Source organism: Lepisosteus platostomus, chromosome 5 (assembly GCF_059453375.1).
Source record: "Lepisosteus platostomus isolate fLepPlt1 chromosome 5, fLepPlt1.hap1, whole genome shotgun sequence".
Classification (NCBI taxonomy): Eukaryota; Metazoa; Chordata; class Actinopteri; order Semionotiformes; family Lepisosteidae; genus Lepisosteus; species Lepisosteus platostomus.
Window position 1 is genome coordinate 1,762,472 of NC_142615.1, and position 22,479 is coordinate 1,784,950.

At 53.6% G+C, this 22,479-nt stretch overlaps 1 protein-coding gene across 1 annotated transcript in view; it reads left to right on the plus strand.

The window, feature by feature from the left end:
* Positions 1-21,121, plus strand: part of LOC148662378 (uncharacterized) — a 150,736-nt gene extending 129,615 nt beyond the window's left edge. The window contains exons 8-15 of the mRNA XM_088633000.1: positions 1,071-1,793; positions 4,123-4,845; positions 7,169-7,891; positions 9,880-10,602; positions 12,597-13,316; positions 16,129-16,851; positions 18,612-19,334; positions 20,550-21,121. Coding sequence (XP_088489126.1) covers positions 1,071-1,793; positions 4,123-4,845; positions 7,169-7,891; positions 9,880-10,602; positions 12,597-13,316; positions 16,129-16,851; positions 18,612-19,334; positions 20,550-21,121 — 5,630 coding nt within the window. The remainder of the gene's footprint in view (positions 1-1,070; positions 1,794-4,122; positions 4,846-7,168; positions 7,892-9,879; positions 10,603-12,596; positions 13,317-16,128; positions 16,852-18,611; positions 19,335-20,549) is intronic.
* Positions 21,122-22,479: the final 1,358 nt, after the last annotated feature.

Below are 22,479 nucleotides of genomic sequence, written 5' to 3' on the forward strand. Positions count from 1 at the left end.
TCACAGGACACACACACACCCTGGACAGGACACCAGTCCATCACAGGAAACACACACACTCACATACACACCCTGGACGGGACACCAGTCCATCACAGGATACACACACTCACACACACACCCTGGACAGGACACCAGTCCATCACAGGACACACACACACTCACATACACACCCTGGACTGGACACCAGTCAATCACAGGACACACACACACACACCCTGGACAGGATACCAGTCCATCACAGGACACACACACAGTCACAGACCCTGGACAGGACACTAGTCCATCACAGGACACACACACTGTCACACACCCTGGACAGGACACCAGTCCATCAAAGGACACACACACACACACGCTCACAAAACTTTGACAGGACACCAGTCTATCACAGGACACACACAGACACACACCTTGGACAGGACACCAGTCCATGACAGGGCACAGACACACACCCTGGACAGGACAGCAGTCCATCACAGGAGAAACACACACACTGACCCAAACACACACACACTCACACCAGGGCAAGTTTTCCCAGAAGCCCATTAACCCACCGCATGTCTTTGGACTGTGGGAGGAAACCCTTACAAACACGAGGAGAACATACAGACTCCTCACAGACAGCACCCCAGGAATTGAACCCAGGGCCCCAGTGCTGCCAGGCAGCAGTGCTGACTACTGACTCCCTAACCCTAACTCTAGGGTCAGTTGTCTTTATAATGCCTCTTGGTTTGTAAGACTGGAGGTAGTGTGACTTCCTGAAATGATTTGGATTACAGAACATTTGGACTAGTGCAGTATTTTCTGAGAGACACACGTCTCTTTAGGATACAGGAAGGTAATGTTGAGTGTTGTGTTGTGTATGTGTTGTGAGCACCAGATGGCACAACAGGACATGTAGAGAAGACTCAGATGACAAATGCATGAGCCAGCGTGTCTCTGGAGAGGTGCAGGTGTGACTGTAAGATTCGTCACTGCTGGAGTTGTCTCTTCCATTGGAAGTCCTTGCCTGTACCTTCCTGTGGAAGTCCTGCAGCACAGTGAACTGTCATGTCCTTGTCCCACAGCAGGTCCAGCCCAGGGGCAAACTGCAGCTCTGACGCTGGTGCTGCTGGGCAGGAGAGGCTCAGGGAAGAGCTCAGCAGGAAACACCATCCTGGGAAGAAAGGAGTTTAAAACCTCCCTCTCCTCCCGGGCTGTGACCACTGAGTGTCAGAGAGCAGAGACGCAGATCCACGGGAGACGAGTGGCTGTGATCGACACTCCAGACTTCTTCGACCAAGCCTGTCCTGACCCCGGGGCTCAGATCCAGCGCTGTCTGGATCCGTCTGCCCCAGGAGCTCACGTCTTCCTCCTGGTGCTCCAGCTGGGCCGATTCTCCCAGAGAGAGAAGAAGATCCTGACACAGATACAGCAGAAGTTCGGCCCGGGAGTCACACGGCACATCGTGGTCCTGTTCACCCATGGCGATGAGCTGGAAGGGGAGACAGAAGAGGAATTCCTGAAGAATTCCCAGAAGGACCTCCAAGAGCTGATCAGGGAGTGTGGGGACAGGTACCAGGTCTTCAACAACAAGACAGCCAGCGCAGGTCACCAACAGGTGCCTCAGCTGCTGGAGAAGATCAACAGGCTGGTGGAGCAGAACAGAGGAGAAGGATGTCACCCCCTGACAGCCCTGGACAGGGGGGAGAGCGAGTCCCAGGCAGAGAGAAAGGAGCCGGGAATGACGCAGGAAGACCCCGAGAAGCAGGCAGGGGAGCAGCAGAAGAAATCAAACCCCAGCTCCGGAGGTAAGTCAGCATGTTTCAGAACGCGTCTTCAACAAGCGCCGCTCTGAGCACACTCAGCTGTTTCTGTCTTGCCTGTAATTCTCCAGTGGCTCTCTGGTCAACTGGTTTTCCCAAGCCACCTGCTCACGGCTCCTAAACATTCAGCGAGACACAGGTGTGTCAGGGAACACGCATCTGCCTCTCCACCCATCTGCTGCTACACAGCATTGTTTTCACTCCTCCTCTTCCTCTGTCCCAGTGATGGAGAGAAGGATGTCACTGGTGTTCACTGATTTCCATAAACTGGGAACATCTGACATTGCGCACACCACAGCACATTGGCTCAGCAGCTGTGAGCTGCGCAGAGCTCTAGGGATCTGTATGTGGGAGAGGGACGGACTCGCAGGCTTCCTTAACACACTTCTGCTCTCTGATCCACCAGTCCACTCACCCATTTCTCCCAGTTCAGGGTCGCAGGGCAGCTGGAACCTATCCCAGCAAGCAATGGACGCAAGATGGGGTTCACCCTGGACAGGACACCAGTCCATCACAGGACACGCACTCACACACACCCTGGACAGGACACCAGTCCATCACAGGACACACACACACACACACCCTGGACAGGACACCAGGCCATCACAGGACACACACACACACACTCACACACCCTAGACAGGACACCAGTCCATCACAGGTGAGACACACACTCACACACCCTGGACAGGACCAGTCCATCACAGTACACACACACACAAACACACCCTGGACAGGACACCAGTCCATCACAGGTGAGACACACACTCACACACCCTGGACAGGACTCCAGTCCATCACAGTACACACACACACACAAACTCACACACCCTGGACAGGATACCAGTCCATCACAGGTCAGACACACACACACACTCACACACCCTGGACAGGACACCAGGCCATCACAGGACACACACACACACACACACACACACACACACACACACACACACACAAACCCTGGACAGGACACCAGTCCATCACAGGACACACACACACACACTCACACACCCTGGACAGGACACCAGGCCATCACAGGACACACACACACACACTCACACACCCTAGACAGGACACCAGTCCATCACAGGTGAGACACACACTCACACACCCTGGACAGGACTCCAGTCCATCACAGTACACACACACACACAAACTCACACACCCTGGACAGGACACCAGTCCATCACAGGTCAGACACACACACACACTCACACACCCTGGACAGGACATCAGTCCATCACAGGACACACACACACCCTGGACAGGACACCAGTCCATCACAGGAAACACACACACTCACATACACACCCTGGACGGGACACCAGTCCATCACAGGATACACACACTCACACACACACCCTGGACAGGACACCAGTCCATCACAGGACACACACACACTCACATACACACCCTGGACTGGACACCAGTCAATCACAGGACACACACACACACACCCTGGACAGGATACCAGTCCATCACAGGACACACACACAGTCACAGACCCTGGACAGGACACTAGTCCATCACAGGACACACACACTGTCACACACCCTGGACAGGACACCAGTCCATCAAAGGACACACACACACACACGCTCACAAAACTTTGACAGGACACCAGTCTATCACAGGACACACACAGACACACACCTTGGACAGGACACCAGTCCATGACAGGGCACAGACACACACCCTGGACAGGACAGCAGTCCATCACAGGAGAAACACACACACTGACCCAAACACACACACACTCACACCAGGGCAAGTTTTCCCAGAAGCCCATTAACCCACAAGCATGTCTGTGGACTGTGGGAGGAAACCCTTACAAACACGAGGAGAACATACAGACTCCTCACAGACAGCACCTCAGGAATTGAACCCAGGGCCCCAGTGCTGCCAGGCAGCAGTGCTGACTACTGACTCCCTAACCCTAACTCTAGGGTCAGTTGTCTTTATAATGCATCTTGGTTTGTAAGACTGGAGGTAGTGTGACTTCCTGAAATGATTTGGATTACAGAACATTTGGACTAGTGCAGTATTTTCTGAGAGAAACACGTCTCTTTAGGAAACAGGAAGGTAATGTTGAGTGTTGTGTTGTGTATGTGTTGTGAGCACTAGATGGCACAACAGGACATGTAGAGAAGACTCAGATGACAAAGGCATGAGCCAGCGTGTCTCTGGAGAGGTGCAGGTGTGACTGTAAGATTCGTCACTGCTGGAGTTGTCTCTTCCATTGGAAGTCCTTGCCTGTACCTTCCTGTGGAAGTCCTGCAGCACAGTGAACTGTCATGTCCTTGTCCCACAGCAGGTCCAGCCCAGGGGCAAACTGCAGCTCTGACGCTGGTGCTGCTGGGCAGGAGAGGCTCAGGGAAGAGCTCAGCAGGAAACACCATCCTGGGAAGAAAGGAGTTTAAAACCTCCCTCTCCTCCCGGGCTGTGACCACTGAGTGTCAGAGAGCAGAGACGCAGATCCACGGGAGACGAGTGGCTGTGATCGACACTCCAGACTTCTTCGACCAAGCCTGTCCTGACCCCGGGGCTCAGATCCAGCGCTGTCTGGATCCGTCTGCCCCAGGAGCTCACGTCTTCCTCCTGGTGCTCCAGCTGGGCCGATTCTCCCAGAGAGAGAAGAAGATCCTGACACAGATACAGCAGAAGTTCGGCCCGGGAGTCACACGGCACATCGTGGTCCTGTTCACCCATGGCGATGAGCTGGAAGGGGAGACAGAAGAGGAATTCCTGAAGAATTCCCAGAAGGACCTCCAAGAGCTGATCAGGGAGTGTGGGGACAGGTACCAGGTCTTCAACAACAAGACAGCCAGCGCAGGTCACCAACAGGTGCCTCAGCTGCTGGAGAAGATCAACAGGCTGGTGGAGCAGAACAGAGGAGAAGGATGTCACCCCCTGACAGCCCTGGACAGGGGGGAGAGCGAGTCCCAGGCAGAGAGAAAGGAGCCGGGAATGACGCAGGAAGACCCCGAGAAGCAGGCAGGGGAGCAGCAGAAGAAATCAAACCCCAGCTCCGGAGGTAAGTCAGCATGTTTCAGAACGCGTCTTCAACAAGCGCCGCTCTGAGAACACTCAGCTGTTTCTGTCTTGCCTGTAATTCACCAGTGGCTCTCTGGTCAACTGGTTTTCCCAAGCCACCTGCTCACGGCTCCTAAACATTCAGCGAGACACAGGTGTGTCAGGGAACACGCATCTGCCTCTCCACCCGTCTGCTGCTACACAGCATTGTTTTCACTCCTCCTCTTCCTCTGTCCCAGTGACGGAGAGAAGGATGTCACTGGTGTTCACCGATGTCCATAAACTGGGTAAATCTGACATTGCGCACACCACAGCACATTGGCTCAGCAGCTCTGAGCTGCGCAGAGCTCTAGGGATCTGTATGTGGGAGAGGGACGGACTCGCAGGCTTCCTTAACACACTTCTGCTCTCTGATCCACCAGTCCATTCACCCATTTCTCCCAGTTCAGGGTCACAGGGCAGCTGGAACCTATCCCAGCAAGCAATGGACACAAGACGGGGTTCACCCTGGACAGGACACCAGTCCATCACAGGACACGCACTCACACACACCCTGGACAGGACACCAGTCCATCACAGGACACACACACACACACACCCTGGACAGGACACCAGGCCATCACAGGACACACACACACACACTCACACACCCTAGACAGGACACCAGTCCATCACAGGTGAGACACACACTCACACACCCTGGACAGGACCAGTCCATCACAGTACACACACACACAAACACACCCTGGACAGGACACCAGTCCATCACAGGTGAGACACACACTCACACACCCTGGACAGGACTCCAGTCCATCACAGTACACACACACACACAAACTCACACACCCTGGACAGGACACCAGTCCATCACAGGTCAGACACACACACACACTCACACACCCTGGACAGGACACCAGGCCATCACAGGACACACACACACACACACACACACACACACACACACACACAAACCCTGGACAGGACACCAGTCCATCACAGGACACACACACACACACTCACACACCCTGGACAGGACACCAGGCCATCACAGGACACACACACACACACTCACACACCCTAGACAGGACACCAGTCCATCACAGGTGAGACACACACTCACACACCCTGGACAGGACTCCAGTCCATCACAGTACACACACACACACAAACTCACACACCCTGGACAGGACACCAGTCCATCACAGGTCAGACACACACACACACTCACACACCCTGGACAGGACATCAGTCCATCACAGGACACACACACACCCTGGACAGGACACCAGTCCATCACAGGAAACACACACACTCACATACACACCCTGGACGGGACACCAGTCCATCACAGGATACACACACTCACACACACACCCTGGACAGGACACCAGTCCATCACAGGACACACACACACTCACATACACACCCTGGACTGGACACCAGTCAATCACAGGACACACACACACACACCCTGGACAGGATACCAGTCCATCACAGGACACACACACAGTCACAGACCCTGGACAGGACACTAGTCCATCACAGGACACACACACTGTCACACACCCTGGACAGGACACCAGTCCATCAAAGGACACACACACACACACGCTCACAAAACTTTGACAGGACACCAGTCTATCACAGGACACACACAGACACACACCTTGGACAGGACACCAGTCCATGACAGGGCACAGACACACACCCTGGACAGGACAGCAGTCCATCACAGGAGAAACACACACACTGACCCAAACACACACACACTCACACCAGGGCAAGTTTTCCCAGAAGCCCATTAACCCACAAGCATGTCTGTGGACTGTGGGAGGAAACCCTTACAAACACGAGGAGAACATACAGACTCCTCACAGACAGCACCTCAGGAATTGAACCCAGGGCCCCAGTGCTGCCAGGCAGCAGTGCTGACTACTGACTCCCTAACCCTAACTCTAGGGTCAGTTGTCTTTATAATGCATCTTGGTTTGTAAGACTGGAGGTAGTGTGACTTCCTGAAATGATTTGGATTACAGAACATTTGGACTAGTGCAGTATTTTCTGAGAGAAACACGTCTCTTTAGGAAACAGGAAGGTAATGTTGAGTGTTGTGTTGTGTATGTGTTGTGAGCACTAGATGGCACAACAGGACATGTAGAGAAGACTCAGATGACAAAGGCATGAGCCAGCGTGTCTCTGGAGAGGTGCAGGTGTGACTGTAAGATTCGTCACTGCTGGAGTTGTCTCTTCCATTGGAAGTCCTTGCCTGTACCTTCCTGTGGAAGTCCTGCAGCACAGTGAACTGTCATGTCCTTGTCCCACAGCAGGTCCAGCCCAGGGGCAAACTGCAGCTCTGACGCTGGTGCTGCTGGGCAGGAGAGGCTCAGGGAAGAGCTCAGCAGGAAACACCATCCTGGGAAGAAAGGAGTTTAAAACCTCCCTCTCCTCCCGGGCTGTGACCACTGAGTGTCAGAGAGCAGAGACGCAGATCCACGGGAGACGAGTGGCTGTGATCGACACTCCAGACTTCTTCGACCAAGCCTGTCCTGACCCCGGGGCTCAGATCCAGCGCTGTCTGGATCCGTCTGCCCCAGGAGCTCACGTCTTCCTCCTGGTGCTCCAGCTGGGCCGATTCTCCCAGAGAGAGAAGAAGATCCTGACACAGATACAGCAGAAGTTCGGCCCGGGAGTCACACGGCACATCGTGGTCCTGTTCACCCATGGCGATGAGCTGGAAGGGGAGACAGAAGAGGAATTCCTGAAGAATTCCCAGAAGGACCTCCAAGAGCTGATCAGGGAGTGTGGGGACAGGTACCAGGTCTTCAACAACAAGACAGCCAGCGCAGGTCACCAACAGGTGCCTCAGCTGCTGGAGAAGATCAACAGGCTGGTGGAGCAGAACAGAGGAGAAGGATGTCACCCCCTGACAGCCCTGGACAGGGGGGAGAGCGAGTCCCAGGCAGAGAGAAAGGAGCCGGGAATGACGCAGGAAGACCCCGAGAAGCAGGCAGGGGAGCAGCAGAAGAAATCAAACCCCAGCTCCGGAGGTAAGTCAGCATGTTTCAGAACGCGTCTTCAACAAGCGCCGCTCTGAGAACACTCAGCTGTTTCTGTCTTGCCTGTAATTCACCAGTGGCTCTCTGGTCAACTGGTTTTCCCAAGCCACCTGCTCACGGCTCCTAAACATTCAGCGAGACACAGGTGTGTCAGGGAACACGCATCTGCCTCTCCACCCGTCTGCTGCTACACAGCATTGTTTTCACTCCTCCTCTTCCTCTGTCCCAGTGACGGAGAGAAGGATGTCACTGGTGTTCACCGATGTCCATAAACTGGGTAAATCTGACATTGCGCACACCACAGCACATTGGCTCAGCAGCTCTGAGCTGCGCAGAGCTCTAGGGATCTGTATGTGGGAGAGGGACGGACTCGCAGGCTTCCTTAACACACTTCTGCTCTCTGATCCACCAGTCCATTCACCCATTTCTCCCAGTTCAGGGTCACAGGGCAGCTGGAACCTATCCCAGCAAGCAATGGACACAAGACGGGGTTCACCCTGGACAGGACACCAGTCCATCACAGGACACGCACTCACACACACCCTGGACAGGACACCAGTCCATCACAGGACACACACACACACACACCCTGGACAGGACACCAGGCCATCACAGGACACACACACACACTCACACACCCTAGACAGGACACCAGTCCATCACAGGTGAGACACACACTCACACACCCTGGACAGGACCAGTCCATCACAGTACACACACACACAAACACACCCTGGACAGGACACCAGTCCATCACAGGTGAGACACACACTCACACACCCTGGACAGGACTCCAGTCCATCACAGTACACACACACACACAAACTCACACACCCTGGACAGGACACCAGTCCATCACAGGTCAGACACACACACACACTCACACACCCTGGACAGGACATCAGTCCATCACAGGACACACACACACCCTGGACAGGACACCAGTCCATCACAGGAAACACACACACTCACATACACACCCTGGACGGGACACCAGTCCATCACAGGATACACACACTCACACACACACCCTGGACAGGACACCAGTCCATCACAGGACACACACACACTCACATACACACCCTGGACAGGACACCAGTCAATCACAGGACACACACACACACACCCTGGACAGGATACCAGTCCATCACAGGACACACACACAGTCACAGACCCTGGACAGGACACTAGTCCATCACAGGACACACACACTGTCACACACCCTGGACAGGACACCAGTCCATCAAAGGACACACACACACACACGCTCAGAAAACTTTGACAGGACACCAGTCTATCACAGGACACACACAGACACACACCTTGGACAGGACACCAGTCCATGACAGGGCACAGACACACACCCTGGACAGGACAGCAGTCCATCACAGGAGAAACACACACACTGACCCAAACACACACACACTCACACCAGGGCAAGTTTTCCCAGAAGCCCATTAACCCACCGCATGTCTTTGGACTGTGGGAGGAAACCCTTACAAACACGAGGAGAACATACAGACTCCTCACAGACAGCACCCCAGGAATTGAACCCAGGGCCCCAGTGCTGCCAGGCAGCAGTGCTGACTACTGACTCCCTAACCCTAACTCTAGGGTCACTTGTCTTTATAATGCCTCTTGGTTTGTAAGACTGGAGGTAGTGTGACTTCCTGAAATGATTTGGATTACAGAACATTTGGACTAGTGCAGTATTTTCTGAGAGACACACGTCTCTTTAGGATACAGGAAGGTAATGTTGAGTGTTGTGTTGTGTATGTGTTGTGAGCACCAGATGGCACAACAGGACATGTAGAGAAGACTCAGATGACAAATGCATGAGCCAGCGTGTCTCTGGAGAGGTGCAGGTGTGACTGTAAGATTCGTCACTGCTGGAGTTGTCTCTTCCATTGGAAGTCCTTGCCTGTACCTTCCTGTGGAAGTCCTGCAGCACAGTGAACTGTCATGTCCTTGTCCCACAGCAGGTCCAGCCCAGGGGCAAACTGCAGCTCTGACGCTGGTGCTGCTGGGCAGGAGAGGCTCAGGGAAGAGCTCAGCAGGAAACACCATCCTGGGAAGAAAGGAGTTTAAAACCTCCCTCTCCTCCCGGGCTGTGACCACTGAGTGTCAGAGAGCAGAGACGCAGATCCACGGGAGACGAGTGGCTGTGATCGACACTCCAGACTTCTTCGACCAAGCCTGTCCTGACCCCGGGGCTCAGATCCAGCGCTGTCTGGATCCGTCTGCCCCAGGAGCTCACGTCTTCCTCCTGGTGCTCCAGCTGGGCCGATTCTCCCAGAGAGAGAAGAAGATCCTGACACAGATACAGCAGAAGTTCGGCCCGGGAGTCACACGGCACATCGTGGTCCTGTTCACCCATGGCGATGAGCTGGAAGGGGAGACAGAAGAGGAATTCCTGAAGAATTCCCAGAAGGACCTCCAAGAGCTGATCAGGGAGTGTGGGGACAGGTACCAGGTCTTCAACAACAAGACAGCCAGCGCAGGTCACCAACAGGTGCCTCAGCTGCTGGAGAAGATCAACAGGCTGGTGGAGCAGAACAGAGGAGAAGGATGTCACCCCCTGACAGCCCTGGACAGGGGGGAGAGCGAGTCCCAGGCAGAGAGAAAGGAGCCGGGAATGACGCAGGAAGACCCCGAGAAGCAGGCAGGGGAGCAGCAGAAGAAATCAAACCCCAGCTCCGGAGGTAAGTCAGCATGTTTCAGAACGCGTCTTCAACAAGCGCCGCTCTGAGAACACTCAGCTGTTTCTGTCTTGCCTGTAATTCACCAGTGGCTCTCTGGTCAACTGGTTTTCCCAAGCCACCTGCTCACGGCTCCTAAACATTCAGCGAGACACAGGTGTGTCAGGGAACACGCATCTGCCTCTCCACCCGTCTGCTGCTACACAGCATTGTTTTCACTCCTCCTCTTCCTCTGTCCCAGTGACGGAGAGAAGGATGTCACTGGTGTTCACCGATGTCCATAAACTGGGTAAATCTGACATTGCGCACACCACAGCACATTGGCTCAGCAGCTCTGAGCTGCGCAGAGCTCTAGGGATCTGTATGTGGGAGAGGGACGGACTCGCAGGCTTCCTTAACACACTTCTGCTCTCTGATCCACCAGTCCATTCACCCATTTCTCCCAGTTCAGGGTCACAGGGCAGCTGGAACCTATCCCAGCAAGCAATGGACACAAGACGGGGTTCACCCTGGACAGGACACCAGTCCATCACAGGACACGCACTCACACACACCCTGGACAGGACACCAGTCCATCACAGGACACACACACACACACACCCTGGACAGGACACCAGGCCATCACAGGACACACACACACACTCACACACCCTAGACAGGACACCAGTCCATCACAGGTGAGACACACACTCACACACCCTGGACAGGACCAGTCCATCACAGTACACACACACACAAACACACCCTGGACAGGACACCAGTCCATCACAGGTGAGACACACACTCACACACCCTGGACAGGACTCCAGTCCATCACAGTACACACACACACACAAACTCACACACCCTGGACAGGACACCAGTCCATCACAGGTCAGACACACACACACACTCACACACCCTGGACAGGACATCAGTCCATCACAGGACACACACACACCCTGGACAGGACACCAGTCCATCACAGGAAACACACACACTCACATACACACCCTGGACGGGACACCAGTCCATCACAGGATACACACACTCACACACACACCCTGGACAGGACACCAGTCCATCACAGGACACACACACACTCACATACACACCCTGGACAGGACACCAGTCAATCACAGGACACACACACACACACCCTGGACAGGATACCAGTCCATCACAGGACACACACACAGTCACAGACCCTGGACAGGACACTAGTCCATCACAGGACACACACACTGTCACACACCCTGGACAGGACACCAGTCCATCAAAGGACACACACACACACACGCTCAGAAAACTTTGACAGGACACCAGTCTATCACAGGACACACACAGACACACACCTTGGACAGGACACCAGTCCATGACAGGGCACAGACACACACCCTGGACAGGACAGCAGTCCATCACAGGAGAAACACACACACTGACCCAAACACACACACACTCACACCAGGGCAAGTTTTCCCAGAAGCCCATTAACCCACCGCATGTCTTTGGACTGTGGGAGGAAACCCTTACAAACACGAGGAGAACATACAGACTCCTCACAGACAGCACCCCAGGAATTGAACCCAGGGCCCCAGTGCTGCCAGGCAGCAGTGCTGACTACTGACTCCCTAACCCTAACTCTAGGGTCACTTGTCTTTTTAACACCTCTCGGTTTGTAAGACTGGAGGTAGTGTGACTTCTTGAAATGATTTGGATTACAGAACATTTGGACTAGTGCAGTATTTTCTGAGAGACACACGTCTCTTTAGGATACAGGTAGGTAATGTTGATTGTTACAGGGAACTGCAGTACGTGTTGTGAGCACCAGATGGCACATCAGGACATGTAGAGACGACTCAGATGAAAAATGCATGAGCCAGCGTGTCTCTGGAGAGGTGCAGGTGTGACTGTAAGATTCGTCACTGCTGGAGTTGTCTCTTCCATTGGAAGTCCTTGCGTGTACCTTCCTGTGGAAGTCCTACAGCACAGTGAACTGTCATGTCCTTGTCCCACAGCAGGTCCAGCCCAGGGGCAAACTGCAGCTCTGACGCTGGTGCTGCTGGGCAGGAGAGGCTCAGGGAAGAGCTCAGCAGGAAACACCATCCTGGGAAGAAAGGAGTTTAAAACCTCCCTCTCCTCCCGGGCTGTGACCACTGAGTGTCAGAGAGCAGAGACGCAGATCCACGGGAGACGAGTGGCTGTGATCGACACTCCAGACTTCTTCGACCAAGCCTGTCCTGACCCCGGGGCTCAGATCCAGCGCTGTCTGGATCCGTCTGCCCCAGGAGCTCACGTCTTCCTCCTGGTGCTCCAGCTGGGCCGATTCTCCCAGGGAGAGAAGAAGATCCTGACACAGATACAGCAGAAGTTCAGCCCGGGAGTCACACAACGCATCGTGGTCCTGTTCACCCATGGCGATGAGCTGGAAGGGGAGACAGAAGAGGAATTCCTGAAGAATTCCCAGAAGGACCTCCTAGAGCTGATCAGGAAGTGTGGGGACAGGTACCAGGTCTTCAACAACAAGACAGCCAGCGCAGGTCACCAACAGGTGCCTGAGCTGCTGGAGAAGATCAACAGGCTGGTGCTGCAGAACGGAGGAGAGTTGTACCCCCTGACAGCCCTTGACAGGGGGGAGAGCGAGTCCCAGGCAGAGAGAAAGGAGCCGGGAATGACGCAGGAAGACATCAGGAAGCAGGCAGGGGAGCAGCAGAAGAAATCAAACCCCAGCTCCGGAGGTAAGTCAGCATGTTTCAGAACGCGTCTTCAACAAGCGCCGCTCTGAGCACACTCAGCTGTTTCTGTCTTGCCTGTAATTCGCCAGTGGCTCTCTGGTCAACTGGTTTTCCCAAGCCACCTGCTCACGGCTCCTAAACATTCAGCGAGACACAGGTGTGTCAGGGAACACGCATCTGCCTCTACACCCGTCTGCTGCTACACAGCATTGTTTTCACTCCTCCTCTTCCTCTGTCCCAGTGACGGAGAGAAGGATGTCACTGGTGTTCACCGATGTCCATAAACTGGGTAAATCTGACATTGCGCACACCACAGCACATTGGCTCAGCAGCTCTGAGCTGCGCAGAGCTCTAGGGATCTGTATGTGGGAGAGGGACGGACTCGCAGGCTTCCTTAACACACTTCTGCTCTCTGATCCACCAGTCCACTCACCCATTTCTCCCAGTTCAGGGTCGCAGGGCAGCTGGAACCTATCCCAGCAAGCAATGGACGCAAGATGGGGTTCACCCTGGACAGGACACCAGTCCATCACAGGACACGCACTCACACACACCCTGGACAGGACACCAGTCCATCACAGGACACACACACACACACACCCTGGACAGGACACCAGGCCATCACAGGACACACACACACACACTCACACACCCTAGACAGGACACCAGTCCATCACAGGTGAGACACACACTCACACACCCTGGACAGGACCAGTCCATCACAGTACACACACACACAAACACACCCTGGACAGGACACCAGTCCATCACAGGTGAGACACACACTCACACACCCTGGACAGGACTCCAGTCCATCACAGTACACACACACACACAAACTCACACACCCTGGACAGGATACCAGTCCATCACAGGTCAGACACACACACACACTCACACACCCTGGACAGGACACCAGGCCATCACAGGACACACACACACACACACACACACACACACACACACACCCTGGACAGGACACCAGGCCATCACAGGACACACACACACACTCACACACCCTAGACAGGACACCAGTCCATCACAGGTGAGACACACACTCACACACCCTGGACAGGACCAGTCCATCACAGGACACACACACACAAACACACCCTGGACAGGACACCAGTCCATCACAGGACACACACACACTCACACACCCTGGACAGGACACCAGTCCATCACAGGTCAGACACACACACACACTCACACACCCTGGACAGGACATCAGTCCATCATAGGACACACACACCCTGGACAGGACACCAGTCCATCACAGGAAACACACACACTCACACACACCCTGGACAGGACAACAGTCCATCACAGGACACACACACACACACACACACACACACCCTGGAAGGGACACCAGTCCATCACAGGATACACACACTCACACACACACCCTGGACAGGACACCAGTCAATCACAGGACACACACACACACACACCCTGGACAGGATACCAGTCCATCACAGGACACACACACAGTCACACACCCTGGACAGGACACTAGTCCATCACAGGACACACACACTGTCACACACCCTGGACAGGACACCAGTCCATCACAGGACACACACACACACGCTCACAAAACTTTGACAGGACACCAGTCCATGACAGGGCACAGACACACACCCTGGACAGGACAGCAGTCCTGGACAGGACACCAGCCCTTCACAGGACACACACACACACACACACACACCCACACCCTGGACAGGACACCGGCCCCTCACAGGACACACACACACCCTGGATAGGACACCAGTCCATCACAGGACACTCACACACACTCACACACCCTTGACAGGACACCAGCCCTTCACAGGACACACACACACACACACACACACACACACACACACACACACACACACACACACACACACACACACACACACACACACACACACACACACACACACACACACAACCTGGACAGGACACCAGCCCCTCACAGGACACACACACACCCTGGATAGGACACCAGTCCATCACAGGACACTCACACACACTCACACACCCTTGACAGGTCACCAGTCCATCACAGGACACACACACACTCACACACCCTGGACAGGACACCAGTCCATCACAGGACACACACACACACACACCCTGGACGGGACACCAGTCCATCACAGGACACACACACCCTGGAGAGGACACCAGTCCATCACAGGACACACACACCCTGGAGAGGACACCAGTCCATCACGGGACACACACACACTGACCCAAACACACATTCACTAAAACCGGGCCAGTTCTCCCAGAAGGCCTTTAACCCACAAGCATGTCTGTGGACTGTGGGAGGAAACCTTCACAAACACGAGGAGAACATGCAGACTCCTCACAGACAGCACCCCAGGAAGTGAACCCAGGGCCCCAGTGCTGCCAGGCAGCAGTGCTGAGTACTGACTCCCTAACCCTAACTCTAGGGTCACTTGTCTTTTTAACGCCTCTCGGTTTGTAAGACTGGAGGTAGTGTGACTTCCTGAAATGATTTGGATTACAGAACATTTGGACTAGTGCAGTATTTTCTGAGAGAAACACGTCTCTTTAGGAAACAGGAAGGTAATGTTGAGTGTTGTGTTGTGTATGTGTTGTGAGCACTAGATGGCACAACAGGACATGTAGAGAAGACTCAGATGACAAATACATGAGCCAGTGTGTCTCTGGAGAGGTGCAGGTGTGACTGTAAGATTCGTCACTGCTGGAGTTGTCTCTTCCATTGGAAGTCCTTGCCTGTACCTTCCTGTGGAAGTCCTGCAGCACAGTGAACTGTCATGTCCTTGTCCCACAGCAGGTCCAGCCCAGGGGCAAACTGCAGCTCTGACGCTGGTGCTGCTGGGCAGGAGAGGCTCAGGGAAGAGCTCAGCAGGAAACACCATCCTGGGAAGAAAGGAGTTTAAAACCTCCCTCTCCTCCCGGGCTGTGACCACTGAGTGTCAGAGAGCAGAGACGCAGATCCACGGGAGACGAGTGGCTGTGATCGACACTCCAGACTTCTTCGACCAAGCCTGTCCTGACCCCGGGGCTCAGATCCAGCGCTGTCTGGATCCGTCTGCCCCAGGAGCTCACGTCTTCCTCCTGGTGCTCCAGCTGGGCCGATTCTCCCAGGGAGAGAAGAAGATCCTGACACAGATACAGCAGAAGTTCAGCCCGGGAGTCACACAACGCATCGTGGTCCTGTTCACCCATGGCGATGAGCTGGAAGGGGAGACAGAAGAGGAATTCCTGAAGAATTCCCAGAAGGACCTCCTAGAGCTGATCAGGAAGTGTGGGGACAGGTACCAGGTCTTCAACAACAAGACAGCCAGCGCAGGTCACCCACAGGTGCCTCAGCTGCTGGAGAAGATCAACAGGCTGGTGGAGCAGAACAGAGGAGAAGGATGTCACCCCCTGACAGCCCTGGACAGGGGGGAGAGCGAGTCCCAGGCAGAGAGAAAGGAGCCGGGAATGACGCAGGAAGACCCCGAGAAGCAGGCAGGGGAGCAGCAGAAGAAATCAAACCCCAGCTCCGGAGGTAAGTCAGCATGTTTCAGAACGCGTCTTCAACAAGCGCCGCTCTGAGCACACTCAGCTGTTTCTGTCTTGCCTGTAATTCACCAGTGGCTTTCTGGTCAACTGGTTTTCCCAAGCCACCTGCTCACGGCTCCTAAACATTCAGCGAGACACAGGTGTGTCAGGGAACACGCATCTGCCTCTCCACCCATCTGCTGCTACACAGCATTGTTTTCACTCCTCCTCTTCCTCTGTCCCAGTGACGGACAGAAGGATGTCACTGGTGTTCACCGATGTCCATAAACTGGGAACATCTGACATTGCGCACACCACAGCACATTGGCTCAGCAGCTCTGAGCTGCGCAGAGCTCTAGGGATCTGTATGTGGGAGAGGGACAGACTCGCAGGCTTCCTTAACACACTTCTGCTCTCTGATCCACCAGTCCATTCACCCATTTCTCCCAGTTCAGGGTCGCAGGGCAGCTGGAACCTATCTCAGCAAGCAATGGACACAAGATGGGGTTCACCCTGGACAGGACACCAGTCCATCACAGGACACGCACTCACACACACCCTGGACAGGACACCAGTCCATCACAGGACACACACACACACACACCCTGGACAGGACACCAGGCCATCACAGGACACACACACACACTCACACACCCTAGACAGGACACCAGTCCATCACAGGTGAGACACACACTCACACACCCTGGACAGGACCAGTCCATCACAGTACACACACACACTCACACACCCTGGACAGGACACCAGTCCATCACAGGACACACACACACTCACACACCCTGGACAGGACATCAGTCCATCACAGGACACACACACCCTGGACAGGACAACAGTCCATCACAGGACACACACACACACACACACACACACACACACACACACACACACACACACACCCTGGAAGGGACACCAGTCCATCACAGGACACACACACTCACACACACACCCTGGACAGGACACCAGTCCATCACAGGACACACACACAGTCACACACCCTGGACAGGACACTAGTCCATCACAGGACACACACACACACGCTCACAAAACTTTGACAGGACACCAGTCCATCACAGGACACACACAGACACACACCTTGGACAGGACACCAGTCCATGACAGGGCACAGACACACACCCTGGACAGGACAGCAGTCCATCACAGGAGAAACACACACACTGACCCAAACACACACACACTCACACCAGGGCAAGTTTTCCCAGAAGCCCATTAACCCACCGCATGTCTTTGGACTGTGGGAGGAAACCCTTACAAACACGAGGAGAACATACAGACTCCTCACAGACAGCACCCCAGGAATTGAACCCAGGGCCCCAGTGCTGCCAGGCAGCAGTGCTGACTACTGACTCCCTAACCCTAACTCTAGGGTCACTTGTCTTTTTAACACCTCTCGGTTTGTAAGACTGGAGGTAGTGTGACTTCCTGAAATGATTTGGATTACAGAACATTTGGACTAGTGCAGTATTTTCTGAGAGAAACACGTCTCTTTAGGAAACAGGAAGGTAATGTTGAGTGTTGTGTTGTGTATGTGTTGTGAGCACCAGATGGCACAACAGGACATGTAGAGAAGACTCAGATGACAAATGCATGAGCCAGCGTGTCTCTGGAGAGGTGCAGGTGTGACTGTAAGATTTGTCACTGCTGGAGTTGTCTCTTCCATTGGAAGTCCTTGCCTGTACCTTCCTGTGGAAGTCCTGCAGCACAGTGAACTGTCATGTCCTTGTCCCACAGCAGGTCCAGCCCAGGGGCAAACTGCAGCTCTGACGCTGGTGCTGCTGGGCAGGAGAGGCTCAGGGAGGAGCTCAGCAGGAAACACCATCCTGGGAAGAAAGGAGTTTAAAACCTCCCTCACCTCCCGGGCTGTGACCACTGAGTGTCAGAGAGCAGAGACGCAGATCCACGGGAGACCAGTGGCTGTGATCGACACTCCAGACTTCTTCGACCAAGCCTGTCCTGACCCCGGGGCTCAGATCCAGCGCTGTCTGGATCTGTCTGCCCCAGGACCTCACGTCTTCCTCCTGGTGCTCCAGCTGGGCCGATTCTCCCAGGGAGAGAAGAAGATCCTGACACAGATACAGCAGAAGTTCGGCCCGGGAGTCACACGGCACATTGTGATCCTGTTCACCCACGGAGACGACCTGGAAGGGGTGACAGAAGAGGAATTCCTGAAGAATTCCCAGAAGGACCTCCGAGAGCTGATCAGGGAGTGTGGGGACAGGTACCAGGTCTTCAACAACAGGACAGCCAGCGCAGGTCACCCACAGGTGCCTCAGCTGCTGGAGAAGATCAACAGGCTGGTGGAGCAGAACAGAGGAGAAGGATGTCACCCCCTGACAGCCCTGGACAGGGGGGAGAGCGAGTCCCAGGCAGAGAGAAAGGAGCCGGGAATGACGCAGGAAGACCCCGAGAAGCAGGCAGGGGAGCAGCAGAAGAAATCAAACCCCAGCTCCGGAGGTAAGTCAGCATGTTTCAGAACGCGTCTTCAACAAGCGCCGCTCTGAGCACACTCAGCTGTTTCTGTCTTGCCTGTAATTCTCCAGTGGCTCTCTGGTCAACTGGTTTTCCCAAGCCACCTGCTCACGGCTCCTAAACATTCAGCGAGACACAGGTGTGTCAGGGAACACGCATCTGCCTCTCCACCCATCTGCTGCTACACAGCATTGTTTTCACTCCTCCTCTTCCTCTGTCCCAGTGACGGACAGAAGGATGTCACTGGTGTTCACCGATGTCCATAAACTGGGAACATCTGACATTGCGCACACCACAGCACATTGGCTCAGCAGCTCTGAGCTGCGCAGAGCTCTAGGGATCTGTATGTGGGAGAGGGACGGACTCACAGGCTTCCTTAACACACTTCTGCTCTCTGATCCACCAGTCCATTCACCCATTTCTCCCAGTTCAGGGTTGCAGGGCAGCTGGAACCTATCCCAGCAAGCAATGGACACAAGATGGGGTTCACCCTGGACAGGACACCAGTCCATCACAGGACACACACTCACACACACCTTGGACAGTACACCAGTCCATGACAGGGCACAGCCATACACCCTGGACTGGACAGCAGTCCATCACAGGAGAAACACACACACTGACCCAAACACACACACACTCACACCAGGGCAAGTTTTCCCAGAAGCCCATTAACCCACCGCATGTCTGTGGACAGTTTAAGGAAACCCTCACAAACACGAGGAGAACATACAGACTCCTCACAGACAGCACCCCAGGAATTGAACCCAGGGCCCCAGTGCTGCCAGGCAGCAATGCTGAGTGCTGACCACTGACTCCCTAACCCTAACCCTAGGGTCACTTGTCTTTTCAATCCCTCTCGGTTTGTCAGACTGGAGGTAGTGTGACTTCCTGAAATGATTTGGATTACAGAACATTTGGACTAGTGCAGTATTTTCTGAGAGAAACACGTCTCTTTAGGAAACAGGAAGGTAATGTTGAGTGTTGTGTTGTGTATGTGTTGTGAGCACCAGATGGCACAACAGGACATGTAGAGAAGACTCAGATGACAAATGCATGAGCCAGCGTGTCTCTGGAGAGGTGCAGGTGTGACTGTAAGATTCGTCACTGCTGGAGTTGTCTCTTCCATTGGAAGTCCTTGCCTGTACCTTCCTGTGGAAGTCCTGCAGCACAGTGAACTGTCATGTCCTTGTCCCACAGCAGGTCCAGCCCAGGGGCAAACTGCAGCTCTGACGCTGGTGCTGCTGGGCAGGGGAGGCTCAGGGAAGAGCTCAGCAGGAAACACCATCCTGGGAAGAAAGGAGTTTAAAACCTCCCTCACCTCCCGGGCTGTGAGCACTGAGTGTCAGAGAGCAGAGACGCAGATCCACGGGAGACGAGTGGCTGTGATCGACACTCCAGACTTCTTCGACCAAGCCTGTCCTGACCCCGGGGCTCAGATCCAGCGCTGTCTGGATCCGTCTGCCCCAGGAGCTCACGTCTTCCTCCTGGTGCTCCAGCTGGGCCAATTGTCTGATGGAGAGAAGGAGATGGTCAGTAAGATACAGAAGGAACTTGGCTCAGGATCACTCATCATGGTCCTGTTCACCCACGGGGACGAGCTGAGAAATCAGACCATTCAGCAGTTTCTCCTGAACTCTGACCCTGATCTGAGGGAGCTGGTCAGGCAGTGTGGGGGCGGGTTTCACCTCTTCGACAACACAGTTGAAGGAGATTACTCTCAGGTGACCAGCCTGCTGGAGAAGATCGACATCATGTCGGCAGTGTATTGAGAAGACCAGTTCTCTCATGAGAAGCTCCTCAGAACCATTAATCAAGTTAAGGCAGACCAAAAGGTCAGTGGTCACGTACGCTGTAATATAATGTAGAAACATACAAGCGCAGCTGTTATACATGATCTAAAGGCCTATAGAGGAACAGTAAATAACTCACCTTTACCACCATGAAGCTGGTAAAAACCAAACCAAAGCAGGTGCAACAGAGACATACAGAACTTTAAGATCATAAAATACAATAAAAAAGTCAGTTCTAAGGCTGTTTAATAAAAGTACTGAAGGATTTTGCCCAGTTGTGTGATTTACAGAATTTGAACATTTGAACTTTCTTTTGGTTGCCTATTTGATTGCTTGTAAATCGAGTGCTATAATTTCAGAAGGTGTAATATTATATCTGATATCAGCTGGATACAGGCCCAGTTCTTATAGTTATCTGACAAACTATCATAGGGAATCATCGACTTTGCATGACTGTAACATAAAGGAATAAAGGTGAAACACTGGTCCCGATGTGTCTGTGTCTGTGTCTGTGTGTGTGTGTGTGTTTCCTGTGATGGACTGGTGTCCTGTCCAGGGTGTGTGAGTGTGTGTGTGTCCTGTGATGGACTGGTGTCCTGTCCAGGGTGTGTGAGTGAGTGTGTATGTGTGTCCTGTTAAGGACTGGTGTCCTGTCCAGGGTGTGTGTGTGTCCTGTCCAGGGTGTGTGTGTGTCCTGTGATGGACTGGTGTCCTGTCCAGGGTGTGTGAGTGTGTGTGTGTGTGCCCTGTGATGGACTACTGTCCTGTCCAGGGTGTGTGTGTCCTGTCCAAGGTGTGTGTGTGTGTCATTTGTCCGATCAAGAAACCCATCAGCCTGATCCAAAGTCAGCAGGCTGTGCAAGACGAAAGACACAGGTAAGGGGTGTGTTTCCAAATTCCTGTTTTTTTAAATTGTTTTTATTTAAACATCAAAACGGGTACAAAAACAGGCCCTTCGCAGCCAGAGGAATTCACAATTGTGAAAGCTGAAAATGAAACTTTTGACATGTTTCCAGTGTGTCTCTCGCCTTTTGATTCTGTACATTTGGAATAGAATTTAAATAAAAAAGGAATTACAGTTTAAAAGCGATCATAGAGGGAGCAGTCTTAGACCACTTACTTTTTTAGTATTTTTCCAGCAATAATGAACAGGATAGTTATAAAAACAGATCCTTTACCAAATGTCAATTCAGTACCGCCGGGGGTCTCAGGTGGGTTTCCGGTTGTGTGAAGGTGATGTTTTAAGGTTCAGGCGAATGAGTTTCCACACCGTTGAGTGTCGACATGTTCATGAAGTGGCAGAAAAGAAACTGGTCAGACTCTTCTGAGCGGGGTGT